General features: G+C 46.1%; 1 protein-coding gene across 3 annotated transcripts in view; it reads right to left on the bottom strand.

Annotated features, from left to right (window-relative positions):
* The window catches only part of LOC140385218 (coiled-coil domain-containing protein 102A-like), a 711322-nt gene that overhangs the window by 537619 nt on the left and 159755 nt on the right, over positions 1–13948 (bottom strand). For all 3 annotated transcript variants that reach the window (XM_072467126.1, XM_072467125.1, XM_072467127.1), the window contains exon 4: positions 1455–1563. In XM_072467126.1, coding sequence (XP_072323227.1) covers positions 1455–1563 — 109 coding nt within the window. The remainder of the gene's footprint in view (positions 1–1454; positions 1564–13948) is intronic.

Genomic DNA, 13948 nt, shown 5'->3' with positions numbered 1-13948 from the left:
TAAACTTGTCAAATATGATATCCCATCCATAAATTGATATTGATTCAGCATAATTGCTTGATAAATTTCGAAATGCTCTGTTACTGTTTCCCTTATAATAGATTCTATCATTTTGCCTATTACTGGTGTTAGGCTAACTGGCCAATAGTTGCCCATTTCCCTCCTTTCTTAAATAGGAGGGTTGTGTTTGCTACCTTCTAATCCTTGGGAACTGCTCTTGAATTTAAGGAATTCCAGAAGATCAAAAAATAGATTCGCTGACTGGAATTTTCCAACAGTTCACGCCATCAGGATCTTCCGGTCCCGTCGATGGCGAGCTACCACCGCGGGTTTCCCGACGGTGAGAGGATCATTCAAAAGAAAACCCCGTGCCAATGGTGGGACCAGAAGATTCCGCTGCCAGCCAATGGTGGGCCACTTTGCCACCACGAACACGTGGTGAAATGCATGGAAAATCCCACTATCTCTGCAGTTACCTCTTTACAATGGTTGGCAGATCCAGGAGATTTGTTGTCCTTCGTCCCTGTTAATTTCTCCACTCTATTTCATTATTTATACAGATTTCTTTCTAAGTTCCTCATTCTTCCTAGACCCTATTATTTCTGACATTTTCTTTGTGTCTTCACCATGGAGACCAACGCAAAAGCTGTTGTTCAATGTCTCTGCCGTGTCCTTATTTCTCAAGATAATGTCACCTGTCTCTACACCCTGTCAGCTCCCTTTTCACATTCACTGAAGAGGACACCTTCCAAAGGCATTGCCATGAAAGGCTGGTAAAGTAAGTAAAGTCACCATAGTCCCAGATGACCATAGACTGCTTTCCCCTTTCAGGGGGAGAGCTGACTGACTGATGGTGATTTAACCTGAGGGCCACCGCACCTCAAGCGAGGGGCAAGGTTGAGGAGGGACGAGGCCTTCCTGAATAGACTCAGCCAGTGCGGGGATTGAACCCGCGCTGTTGGTCTTGCTCTGCCTCACAACCAACCGCCTAGCCAACTGAGCTAAACCAACTGGTACATGTAATGAGAGCCTGACAAGAAACTTAGCTCAAGTTCGGTACAGATATATTACTCCTCAATTAACTAGGAATGATGGAAACACAATCTCCTCATAAACATTTGATGTGAATGTTGCCATTATACGAGTTTGTCACGTGTCCTCAGGTTTAAGCCAGAAAATAAGATATTGGGATAGATTTTCCAGTTCCACCCATAGCAGGGACGGACAATTTGATAGACCATCGAAAGGTTTGTTCAGTTCGGGCGGGAATTTCTGGTTTCGGGGGTGCGCGGGGACGGAAAATCCTGCCATCTTACCTGAATTTTGTATCACAATTTCTTGAGACGTAATGACCCTCAAAAGTCCCAGGAAATTAACCAAGCCAACAAAAATACCCAGTGACCTGGGAAACAGGCTAACTGCACTTTATATTCATTTTTTTCCCGGTTTCACACCTGTTTAAGGATTTCCTGCTTGGATTTGCTCAGGTCTTCATATTTAACTTTCCACTGAGACACATCCGCTTCCAGTTTTTCAATCTGCCTTCCAAGCGTGGCTTTGTCCCTGTGTGAAAAACACAATAAATGTCCATTGGTTGAAGGTGATGTACTTACAATTCACAAACAATTGGGAAAGGAATGTTCAAAACGAATCTTAGCGCACTGATGAAGTTACCAGGTAACGATATGGTATGAGCAACTTGTAGCTGGCCTAGTATTTCACTCAGTGTCAATATTTCACTATTTGCCATTTAGAAAGGCTCCTCTTATGAACTATATTTTCCATGCATCAATTAACCAACCAATTTGACACGGTGCTGAATATACAAAGGGCTTGCTTTTGCATGGGGCCTTTCACAATTTTAGGCAGTTCCAAAACACTTGACAACACATTAAATCATTTGGAACACTGTAACTGGACGAGCTGATGAGTGGGATTAACTGGATAACTCAAAGTGTTGGCTCAGGTACAGTGGGCTGATTAAGAACATAAGGAATAGGATCATGGGGAGGACATATGGCCCCTTGAGCCTTCCTCACCATTCAAAACAATCGTGGCTCATCTGCGGCCTCAACTTCACTTTTCTTATATCCCTTGAGAGATCAACTATCGGTCTATCCTTGCCTTAGTATACTCAATGGTGGATCATCCCGAACAGGCGCCGGAATGTGGCGACTAGGGGCTTTTCACAGTAACTTCATTGAAGCCTACTCGTGACAATAAGCGATTTTCATTTCATTTCCACAATGCAATAGGTCCCAATTCTAAATAGAGCCCAATACAGAATTCCAAAGTTTCACAATCTTCTGAGGGAACAAGTCCGAAATGATCGGCCCTTTACAAGCACGCCCCAATCTCTCTGGACATCAATATTTCAAAGATTCACGCCTTTTAAAAAATATTGTATTTTTCTCGACTTGCTACCAAATTGAATAACCTCAGACCTCCCCATATTCTAATCCATCTGCAACCTTGCTGCCTACTTTCTTTGCAGTCTCTTTTTGTCCTCCTTACATCTCACATTCCACCTAGCTTTTATCATCAGCAAACTTACTCTAGATCTTGTCATCTAAGTCATTACAGGTACAATGTCTCAAATCCACTTACCCCAAAACTGAGGATGTCTGACATTCTCATAAACTGCCATGCATGAAATTTCCATCTTAATAAATGAGTAAAATAACTTATTGCCATGTTCAGCTAGGTATTGCATCAACACAGTGGCACACCCGACCAGTTACCAGCTCTGCATGCCGCCGTTTCCTGCGCTTTGAGATTTCAAACAACCCTTGACAACAACTAAACCGGCTTAACCCGTTCTGCCCGACTCAACCTGGTCCAGACCGCCTGATCTGAAATCTGGCAAGACCTAAAATCCAGCTCAGACTCATTCCCAAGGCTACTAGTTTTGAGTCACTCTACCTGAAAGCAGATTGTAAATGGCTTCGGGCCCAGCACTGGTACTTGCAGTAGTCGACCAGTTAGAGCCTGCCAACTGATCTGTTTAATTTGACTCTTTGCTTCCTGTCCATTATCCAATGCTGCATCTAATGTGTTAATCCCAAAGTCCATGAAACCTTTGGGGATAATACATTCCTGCATGCTGACTGTAACAAGTTCTGTCATCCTCTTCTGCTTATACAGAAGACAGCAGCAAACTGCTCAGTTATCGCTATTGACAGTTTTAAGCAGATGTATGTCTCCCCAGACTTTAAAAACTTTGAAGACCGATACAAAACATTTGTCAAACATATCTGCTACTCCCTTCTTTCCCATGATAATTCCTCTTGTCTCTGCCTCCAAGAGACCAACATTTACTTTAACCATTCTGCTTTTCATACCCTTTCAAAAGCTCATATAATTTGCTTTTTATATTCCTTGCTGGTTTACTTTCATATTCTAATTGTTTCCTGTATTACAAACTTCTTGGATTCCCTTCGCTAAAACTCTCCCAATCCTCAGAATTACTGGTATTCTTCACAACATTCTAAGACACAGTTGGATCTTTCTCACTGAGTTTTAAAAAAAAAGATTCTAATACTTTTTGTTGAACATTTTGAGCTGCTTCTTTAAATATTTTTCACTGTTTGTTTACTGCCAGACCTTTTAGTCGATTTACCCAATCAACATTAGCCAGCTGTCGTCTCATACTTATGTAGTTGGTTTTAACAAAAAAATAGAAGCATAGAAAATAGAAGCTGTTGGAGGCCATTCGGCCCTTCAAGCTGCTCCACCATTCATTATGATCATGGCTGGTCATCAAGTTCAATACCCTGATCCCGCCTTCCCCCCATATCCCTTGATTCCTTTAGCCCCAAGAGCTATATCTAATTCCTTCTTGAAATTACACACCGTTTTAGCCTCAACTACTTTCTGTGGTAGCGAATTCCACCGATTCACCACTCTCTGGGTGAAGAAATTTCTCCTCACCTCAGTCCTAAAAGGTTTACCCCTTATCCTCAAACTCTGACCCATAGTTCTGAATTCCCCCACCATCGCGTACATTCTTTCTGAATCTATTATGTCTAATCCTGTTAGAATTTTGTACGGCTAAAGTATCTCAAACATTTATGTAACCGATCAAACTCGCCATTTCACGCTGTTACTTTGCAGCAGCAACACGAGTGGTGTTTTCCACTAACAGGGTGCTGCAACCAACCCAATAAAGATATTCTGCCTCCCGCACAAATGAGCAGTGTGGTATATGAATTTCAGTGCTGGAGTAATGCTAGGTACACGGGATGCGCATCCCAATGACAGGCAGATTGTATCAAACAAAGTGCCCCTTCAGCTGTTCGCAATAGGCACAGTGCTGACTCAAACAACCCGTGCTTGCAAAACCTAGAACATAACGTCTCACGTTAGGTGTGATTCCGCAATTGGAGCGAACTTGCTGAGCAATCCCGAGTGTGCTAAGAATTACACCAACAAGCAATTTAAGATAATAATAATCGTTATTATTGTCACAAGTCAGCTTACGTTAACACTGCAATGAAGTTACTGTGAAAATCCGCTAGTCGCCACACTCTGGCGCCTGTTCGGGTACACGGAGGGAGAATTCAGAATGTCCAATTCACCTAACAGCACGTCTTTCGGGACTTATTGGTTGGGCTCACAATGTAGAACGCTTGCGCTTGCGAGAAGCAACATGTATTCATATGCAGGGACCTTTCCTTTGAAGGCAAAGAAAATATATCCAAGCATTGCTGCGTTTTTGGATAAACAAAAGCATGGGGGAACAGAACAATAGCCCACTTGTCTATCCGCATAGCAACATCTTGGCCAACCAGTCAGCATTCTTTTCTCATGTAGTATAAGTTGTTGTTCCCTTTGAAATTTGGTTTTCTTGCATTTGTTCTGATGAGTGCAAGATGAAAAGCTTCGACCAAAAATGTCTTTTTTTTCAGCAATACTGTGCTACCAAGCGAATAAAAGAACATCTATTTCATTGGTGATCTGTGAACGAACCATCCTCTCTCACATTTCATACAGTTTGGGTTGTTTTTTGGGGGATTTGAAAGATTAAATAAAATGAGAAAGGGAAAGAAATAATCTAAAGCTATATCTAAATCTATATCAAATATTCCTGACTGCAAATCTGACCCTGGGGTGGGAAGACAGCAGCATAATTTTCCAAATCTGAAGTGTAGACGCCCAGCACCGCCCAGGCAATTAATCAAAGCTGCAGTTACTGGGAATATTGTCAGGCAAACCGACGCAGCATGGGTCACCACATTCTAATATGGAGAAAGAAAAATCAGATGGACTTGAAAATGTAATTCTGCATTTGTCTCCCAGTCTACCTTCCTTTTTAACTAATGGTATAGACAACTCTTCTGCAAGCTGTACTGTGAGTTTCATACGAAGCTACACTGACCTGATGGCATTTCAAAAGCAAACTAATTGGTAGAAGTCATGCTTCACCTGCCTCTCTGACATACTGTCCAAGTGAGCAAATATCAAGGTGCCCTAACTCGACAATAGATGCAATGACCTGAGACAACCAACGTTGTGTGGACATCTGGATGTGGCTCCTGCAGGCGAAGGAAATCAGCCGGAACCAATAATGCTCATTGCCAGCGTGACCTTTAAGCATCGAGGCACAAACGACTTCCAGCAGCCGTGATGATCTTGCGGTCCCTCCTGAGCTCATTAGGGGAGTTTGGCACTGCCTGTTTCATCAACCTCCTAACGAGATGGTCTTTTCATTTCTAGAAGGTAGCCCCGCGTTAACAGACAGGTCCTCCGGCCTTTCTCGGCAAATGTGTGAAGCCACCTCCCACCTTGAGGCAGAAAGATTTGCAACTCCGTTGCACCGTGTAGAAGTCACAGCCTGCAGGCAGTCTCGGCTCAATACTCAATTCCAAAGGTCTGCAGCGGTTTATGAATAACTAATAAATGCCAGGTCTTGATAGCACTTTTCAAGCAATGAATGTTAGTTATGGTGCCACCTCTGCAAGTCGGATTAAACTATCGCAGTATGCTTTCGAAAATAATACGTAAATGATCATTTCCGAAATAAATCACGATCAAGCTCGATGAAATGTGTGATAACACTCCATAATTCTGTAGATTAACACACCGCAGGTCTCTGAATAAGGACAAAGTTTGAAAAGCAAGAAAATAATCATTTTAACACCAGCAATCTGTACAATATCTTCAATGGTATATAATCCTATCACAAGCAGCGAAAGTTACCTTGGATAACTCAAAAAGCAAATTAGATGACTCTGGTCAATGACTAAATTGAATGTATTAAGGATACAGAGGGTAGATTATTTCAATTGTTATCGGTAGGCTTGGTGATTTTCAGCCCGCGTTAGCCGTCAGCAGAAATGACGACACAGGCCCAAAGTCCTGCGAAAGCCGGGAAACATGGGGCGGGATTCTCCGCAATCGGCGCGATGTCCGCCAACCAGCGCCAAAAACGGCGCGAATCAGTCCGGCATCGCACCGCCCCAAAGGTGCGGAATTCTCCGCATCTTGCGGGGCTGAGCCCTCACCTTGAGGGGCTAGGCCCGCGCCGGAGTGATTTCCGCCCGCCGGCTGGCGGGAAAGGCCTTTGCCGTGCGACGCATGCCGGGAGCGTCAGCGGACGCTCACGGCATCCCCGCGCATGCGCAGTGGAGGGGGTCTCTTCCGCCTCCGCCATAGTGAAGACCATGGCGAAGGCGGAAGGAAAAGAGTGCCCCCACAGCACAGGCCCGCCCACGGATTGGTGGGCCCCGGTCGCAGGCCAGGCCCCCGTGGGGGCACCCCCCCGGGGCCAGATCGCCCCGTGCCCCCCCCCAGGACCCCGGAGCCCGCCCGCGCCGCCTTGTCCCGCCGTTCGAAAGGTGGTTTAATCCACGCCGGAGTCGGTTGACAGCGGCGGGACTTCGGCCCATCGCGGACCGGAGAATCGCCGGGGATGGGCCCGCCGATCGGCGCAATTTCCGCCGACCGGCACGCCGCGATTCCCGCCCCCGCCGAATTTCCGGTGGCGGAGAATTCGGGACATGGCTGGGGCGGGATTCACGCCGGCCCCCGGCGATTCTCCGACCTGGTGGGGGGTCGGAGAATCGCGCCCCTGATTCTCGCCAGCGAGAATCCATTTCCCGATTTTCCCCGCCCCATGCTGGTTCGGGCAGGAACCTCATTTCAATAAATTTTGATACATGTTACTAAAGATCATCCAGCCCATGTGATTCCCCTCTCACTAAATATTCCTACCTGATGTGATGTCACGTTGGTGAGGTTTACAACAGCTATATAATAATACAAATCAGTCGAAGGGAACCTGCCAGGAGCGCCAAGGTAGGCATAGCCCCCTGGGAGGTGAGGAGGAGGGGGGGGGGGAAAGACATTCACAGACTGTGCTATGGCTGTGCTGCTGGTAGTGTCAACCTGGCAGTGCCAGCCTGTGCCTGGGGGCAGTACCAGGGATGAGCCCTCTGGGGAGCACATGGGGGAGGGCTTTGTTTTGGGGGGAGGGCTGATACCTGTCATGGGGCTGGAGCGTTCCCTCGATTCTTGCTGGATTGGCGGGGGTGGGGGGGGGGGGGCAGAAGAGTGTTCCTGATTCTGCCGTGGTGAGGGGTCCCTCAGTGTCTTGTTGGGGGGATCCTCAGTGTCCGTGGGGTAGTGAGGGGGGAAGTATATTTTCAGCGCAGATCGGGGCGCCCTCCTGCGGAGACGACATATCCAGCTCTATCAGGCCCCACTCCACCAGAGTGACGGCGCAAACCACTCAGTTCACTGAGTGCCAGAAAATCTGGTCTGAAAACCCGGCTGTACATCTGGAGAGATGGTTCTCTGACAATCTTTGGTAAAATTCCGCTCCTTGTGTCTGTTACTCTTGATCCAATTCGCATGAGTAAAGTTGGAGGAAAACCACAACCGGGACTTCCGACAACGCCATGGCGGGTCCTGCGTGAAGCGGATGCGGTGACCAATCCTAAAGTCTATTGACTTCCGGTGGGCGGGTGATCCCGCGCATCGGTTGCTGCATCTGGCAGAAATATTCCACATGGATTGCAATAAACAGCCTGCTGCCACTCGGGTGCTCCATCAGCTTAAATTTTCTCTCTGTTAGCAAGAGTGGAGGAGGGAAGAGCACAGGGAAACAGTTTGGGGTGAAATCTTGGTTCCAGTTATGAAATCCAAGGGCAGGATTTTCCCCCACCCCCGCCCCTACCCAGCAGTGGAGGCACCCACCCATTCGCCGATGGTGGGACCTTCTCCTCCTGCCGCTGACAACAGGAATCCTCATTGTTCACACCCTCCGCCACCAGGGAACCCACAGCAGGGGTTTCCATCGGTGGGATCGGATGACCCTGCTGGCAGGAATGGCTGGATAATTCCGCATTTGAAAAACATTCTCGACAGAGAAATTAGGTAGTCCATCTGTGATATATTGTACTATATTTGGTGCAGTAAGGGTTAAAAGCCTGGATTACTGTGTGCTAGACTGCTGCAGTAATGTTTCTAAAAATCCAGGTTTTGAAGATGGCTAGCCTTTTTTTGGGTGTAATTAAAGCATTGTAAAAGCTTGGGCTGATGGACTTTTGTTTGGATGAAGAGAAGTCTCTGTATTTAATTAGAGACGTTGCAGTAAAATCTCCGCCTTCAAAACCAAATGTTTCTCCATTGCAGCAGCCGCCCAATGGGATTTTCCATTGTGGCCATTCCTCGCTGCCAGGAAACCCACGGGCAGGGGTGCGCAGCTGGCGAAATGAAGAAACCTGCCAGTGGAGAATTTGCCCCATTGTGTTTCAACTTGGTAAGATGATGGGAGATGACCAGGCATTTTGCAGACAAGCAGGCCGGGCAGTTTAGAGATGGAAGTCAAACCATGAAGACTTCAGCTCGAGATCCTGCCTGGTTCTCACAGGATTCAGGTCTATCACTTAAAACAGTCTCAAAGAACATCTCTTAAGCAAGTATGCCTGGGTCTGCAAACTGTATTTAAAAGTGGATTCTGTTGTTTGAGTTGAAGTAAAGATAGCAGTTAAGGGGTATTGTGTCACTGAATTGATTGTCATTGTTTAAGGGGTAATTGTAAGCTATTTTCTTGCGTGATGTAAAAGATATTTTAATAATGTGTTAGTGATAAAGTTTGTTTTAAAATACCATATCCCTATTTATTCATGAATCGCTCCTGGAATGAAGTATACTTTCCTCACAGTCTTATAAAATTAAAATTAAATGTTGGGGTTTCTGTCCTGGATCTTATTGGGGTCTGGTCCAGGATCGTAATACCATCTTTCCCCTCTTTGTGCTCCTGCTGTTCCCGTGCTTCATCTAGCCTTGCACAATGAGGACTACCACCTTCTTCATTCTCCTCAACTTGGGATCCAAACCCGATGCTGCTCAAATCCTTTGTCAGTGCTCTCTGAAGCAGGTGTGTTAATATTCCATCACTGATGCCAAACTCTGCTTCCTCTAGACTTAGAAGGCTTCTTGAGGCACTGAAACAGAAACAGAAAACACTGGACAGTCTTAGCAGGTCTGACAGCATCTGCGGGGAGAGAATGGAGCTGACGTTTTGAGTTTGGATGACTCTGTGTCAAAGCTGTCATCCACTTTGACGAAGTGTCATCCAGATTCGAAACGTTCGCTCTATTCGCTCTCCACAGAGGCTGTAAGACCTGCTGAGAGTGTGCAGCATTTTCCATTTTTGTTTCAGATTCCAGCATCTGCAGTTATTTGCTTTTATCTTCCGGCACTGAATTTGTTTCCGTTATTAAATGACGAAAAATACAGGATTTCATTAAATAATAATCTCTAGAAGTTTGTGAATTGAGCAACATTGGCAACAAAGCTCAGTGATGCACGATCAATGACCACAACAGCCAGGTTGTAGTCCAACTGAAGGCTTTAATCAGCTAGATGTTTCCCCCAGCAGCTCAGGTACAGAATGAAGGCTGCTGGGGCGGCACGGGCTCTTATACCCCGCCTATCAGGGCGGAGCTATCATACACTCTAACCAATAGAAAGCATACAGTTTCCACCAATGGTGCTTTAGCCTATCAGGTACCGGAATACCTATAATACCACACTCAGCATATATACTGAGTCCCTAATTCATTCCTGATGCACGAGGGGTGCTCAATGATTTGGTTTTAATTTGAACATTTTAAAACACCCTCCTTTCCCCCAGAAATGGCAAAGTGTCAGGTTTGGCAAAAAAAACGGCGCGTTGCTCCCCAGAGAAACAGCCAGGTGAGGCGGGGCCTCTGAGATCCAGCAAACCTGGTTCTGCAGAGATCAGGCGACCTCTCAAAGTGAAAGTAAAGCCCCCTCCACCATCGGCAGAATTGGGGTTCAGTGCCTCCCCCCCCCCACCATCATCGCCATTGGCGGCATACCTCCATAGTGGGCACATCCCCCGATGGAGTTCTCTGGAGGCCCTGACACTGGACCCGCTCCGGCACTGCCAACCTGGCAGTACCGACGTAGCAGCAACAACATTTCAGGGCACTGCCAGGTTGGCACTGGGTAGTCATCTCCCTGCTGGAGAGCAGTAGTGATTCCCATCGCCGTGACATCATGCTGGCGGGGAGGGGACTTCTGATGCCCCCGGAAGATATGGCATTATGCCATTTAGGTATAATTAAATTCATGGGCAACATGTGGCGCAGTGGTTAGCACTGGGACTGCGCCGCTGAAGACCCGGGTTCAAATCCCGGCCCTGGGTCACTGTCCGTGTGGAGTTTGCACATTCTCCCCAAGTCTGCGTGGGTTTCACCCCCACAACCCAAAGATGTGCAGGTTAGGTAGATTGGCCACTCTAAATTGTCCCTTAATTGAAAAAAAAATAATTGGGTATGCTAAATTTTTTTTAAAAGGTATAATTAAATTCATGCAAATTGGTGGTAATCAGATTCACACCCTCAATGTGCATGAAACTGATTATGTCACCAGCAGGAGGCGGGGAAGGTCTCATTCTGTAATCTGCCCGGTGCAAATCCTGCTATGGCCCTCTCACGGGATTTTCACCCGCAGAGAACAGGCCAGGGAAATCCCCCGGTAAATTCTAGATGGGCCCCAACACCACCATCTGGACCATCTACTCCAGAAATTCTGGCATTGCTGAAATGGCGGAAGCCGAGATATGTCTCCGGTAGCACAGGTGCCCATTGACGGTAAGCAACTGAAGAGATCTCTGCTGACTACCAAACCAGGGCAGGACCAGAGGTAGAGAGGCACTTAACTCACGCAGCTCCACGGGTAGAGATTCTATTGATTCTATAGATTTCTCTTTGTTTGAACGTTGCAGTTTGATACACAGCATATAAGCTGACTTTTCGAAGACGTAAGGAATTTAGCATCTAGATATAAGGACTAAATTTTCCTATAAAAATTGATTCCAGGAGAAGGAAATTTGACAAACATATTGGCAAACTAAGAGTTAATATAATGTTTATGTGTTACATTACAGTTCACAAAGTACATCACTTCATCCAATTATTCAACTTCCACCTGTTAGATTTTCCAATTAACTGGTCAAGCTGTCAGATTTGCACTTTTAATGCATATTGCAATCAGAATATACCATGACAATCCTTTTACTATGATTAATATTTGACACTTGGGAAGCACGGTAGCACAGTGGTTAGCAGTGCTGCCTCGCAGTTCCAGAGTCCCAGGTTCAATTCCAGCCTTGGGTGACTGTCTGTGTGCAGTTTGCACTTTTCCCCCGTGTCTGCGTGGGTTTCCTCTGGTTGCTCCAGTTTCCTCCCACAGTCCATAGATGTGCAGGTTAGGTGGATTGGCCATGGTAAATTGCCCCTTAGTTTCCAAAAGGTTAGGTGGGTTACAGGGATAGTGTGGAGGTGTGGGCTTAAGTAGGGTGTTTTTTCCAAGGGCTGGTGCTTACTCGATGGGCTGAATGGCCTCCTTATGCACTGTAGGGATTCTATGATTCTATAAATTCTTTCACGCGGAACTTTATCATTTGTGATTTTTTTTAATGTTTTCGAATCCATCGTCTAAACACAGGAACATTTGTTCCACTTGATGCTACCATTACCACAGGCATTACACTGCCCAAACATGTCACACAAAAACATTTGCGTAATGCAACATAACCAATGCTCACAACCTGCTCATAGTTGAGATTACCACAAGGCAACTTAAAGGGCAGAACTTAAAAGAAAGACATGAATTTCGATAACATTTTAGTGTTTCCCTGAAATGTTTCAAAGGGCTTCAGCGCCACAAGTCATTTTCAAAAGCAGTGGGCAGATGTGCTACAGACCGGGTGCAGGAAGGTGGATTAGGAAGAGCACCTTCATGAATAAGCTCAGCCGCTACGGGAATTGAAACCACGTTGCTGGCCTCGCTCTGCATCATGAACCAGCTGCCTAGCCAACTGAGCTAAACCGGCCCACATCGTCTTTAAGGAGTGTCAACCAAACTCACTGATTGAAGCAGATAGGGGTTGGTGTAAAGCAGAATGTAATAAAGCAGCACTGCCTCAGGACAAGGCGAGAGTGCCAGTCCAGAACATGAACTCACTCCACCAGTGGAACTTAAACTGACAACCTTCACTGATGTACTTGGCATGCTGCCCCGGATTTTGTGACGAGGTTACGAGCGTCACCATTACCTACGGAGTAAATTGGGCAATCTGGATGGCACAGATGAGTAGTTGAATGCGAAAATCAAGTTTGTCCCGTTCCTCCACAAGCTTTGTCCCATTGGTGAAATGCTGCGCCTCAGCATTCAAATACATTAAGGTGGTGAAGTTGTGCTGCTTACCCAATAGACACCCACTAGACACGCCAGAACAGGTTAGAGCTTGTCCATTCAAGCATAAGGTGAAATTTTAATCAGCCAAAAAAATCTTCTCTGGCACTGAAAGTGTCCTTTTTAAATTATGGGGTCTCATTCCTTCAGATCTTAACCGTTGTTGGAGATATTGAAAAAGTTTTTTAAAATGTTTTAAAACTTTTCCTTGCTGTCTCTTTTATCCCTCTCTTTTAACTCTTCCTCTTTTATTTTGAGTATTGCTCAATATCAAATTTCAAAGCGATCAACAATTCATACTGCATGTAGCCTGATGGGTATTCATAAAGACACCAGCAAGGTGAAGACACCAGCAAAGCCTGATGGTTGAAAAGGCTAACTCTGTATCAGCATAAACAGTAAAGAACATGATGTACAGTCAGGGAGTGAGCACAAGAGCTGATTGGACAATGGCTGTTGCTGTGCCTTGGACAGACAGTAATTAATCACAGATCCCTGTGTATCATGCTCCTGAGAGAATTATGACCCCTGAGAGAGTCACGACTCTTTGAGCATTCGTGACTCAAGGACATCCATTAATTAGTGCTGTCCTGTCAGTGTGTGACTGGAAGCAAGATCTAGATACAAAGGAGAGACAAAGAGACTTCTGAAGCAAAAACTGCAGGAATAATCATCATAAGAATCCATGCCCTAAGTCCGGGACCCAGAGAGGACATCGGGACCCACCAAGAGGGAGTCTGATCACCTCACCTCTTAATGGGTGATATTTGGGTCCAAGTTATGAGCTTTGATATCTGTAGAACAGAGGTATAACAATGAGAAAAAGGTGCTGATTGGTTGGCAAGTGGGCATTGATTGGTATAGTTTTTTTCCATGGAGAATACACAGGGAACTGTTATCCCCCAAGCTTTTGTTTAAATTCAAACCAGGCAAGTCAACTCTGATTCATTGAGACATTGCCATGGGGAAATTCACCAGGGAACAGCTGTCCCCCAAAATGTTGAATTGAAAAATACGCAGGGCCTGGACATATGGGGCGGGATTCTCCGAAATGGAGGCAGAGTGTTCGTGCCGTCGTGAACACCATCGCGTTTCATGACGACGCGGGCACTACCGATTCTGGCCCCCATAGGGGGCCAGCACGACGCTGGAGCAGTTCACGCTGCTCCAGCCTCCCTTCCGGTGCCAACTGGGCGCCGCGCCAACCTGCGCATGC

This window comes from Scyliorhinus torazame, chromosome 11 (assembly GCF_047496885.1).
Source record: "Scyliorhinus torazame isolate Kashiwa2021f chromosome 11, sScyTor2.1, whole genome shotgun sequence".
In the NCBI taxonomy this organism is placed as follows: Eukaryota; Metazoa; Chordata; class Chondrichthyes; order Carcharhiniformes; family Scyliorhinidae; genus Scyliorhinus; species Scyliorhinus torazame.
This window is presented reverse-complemented; position numbering and strand designations above follow the sequence as displayed.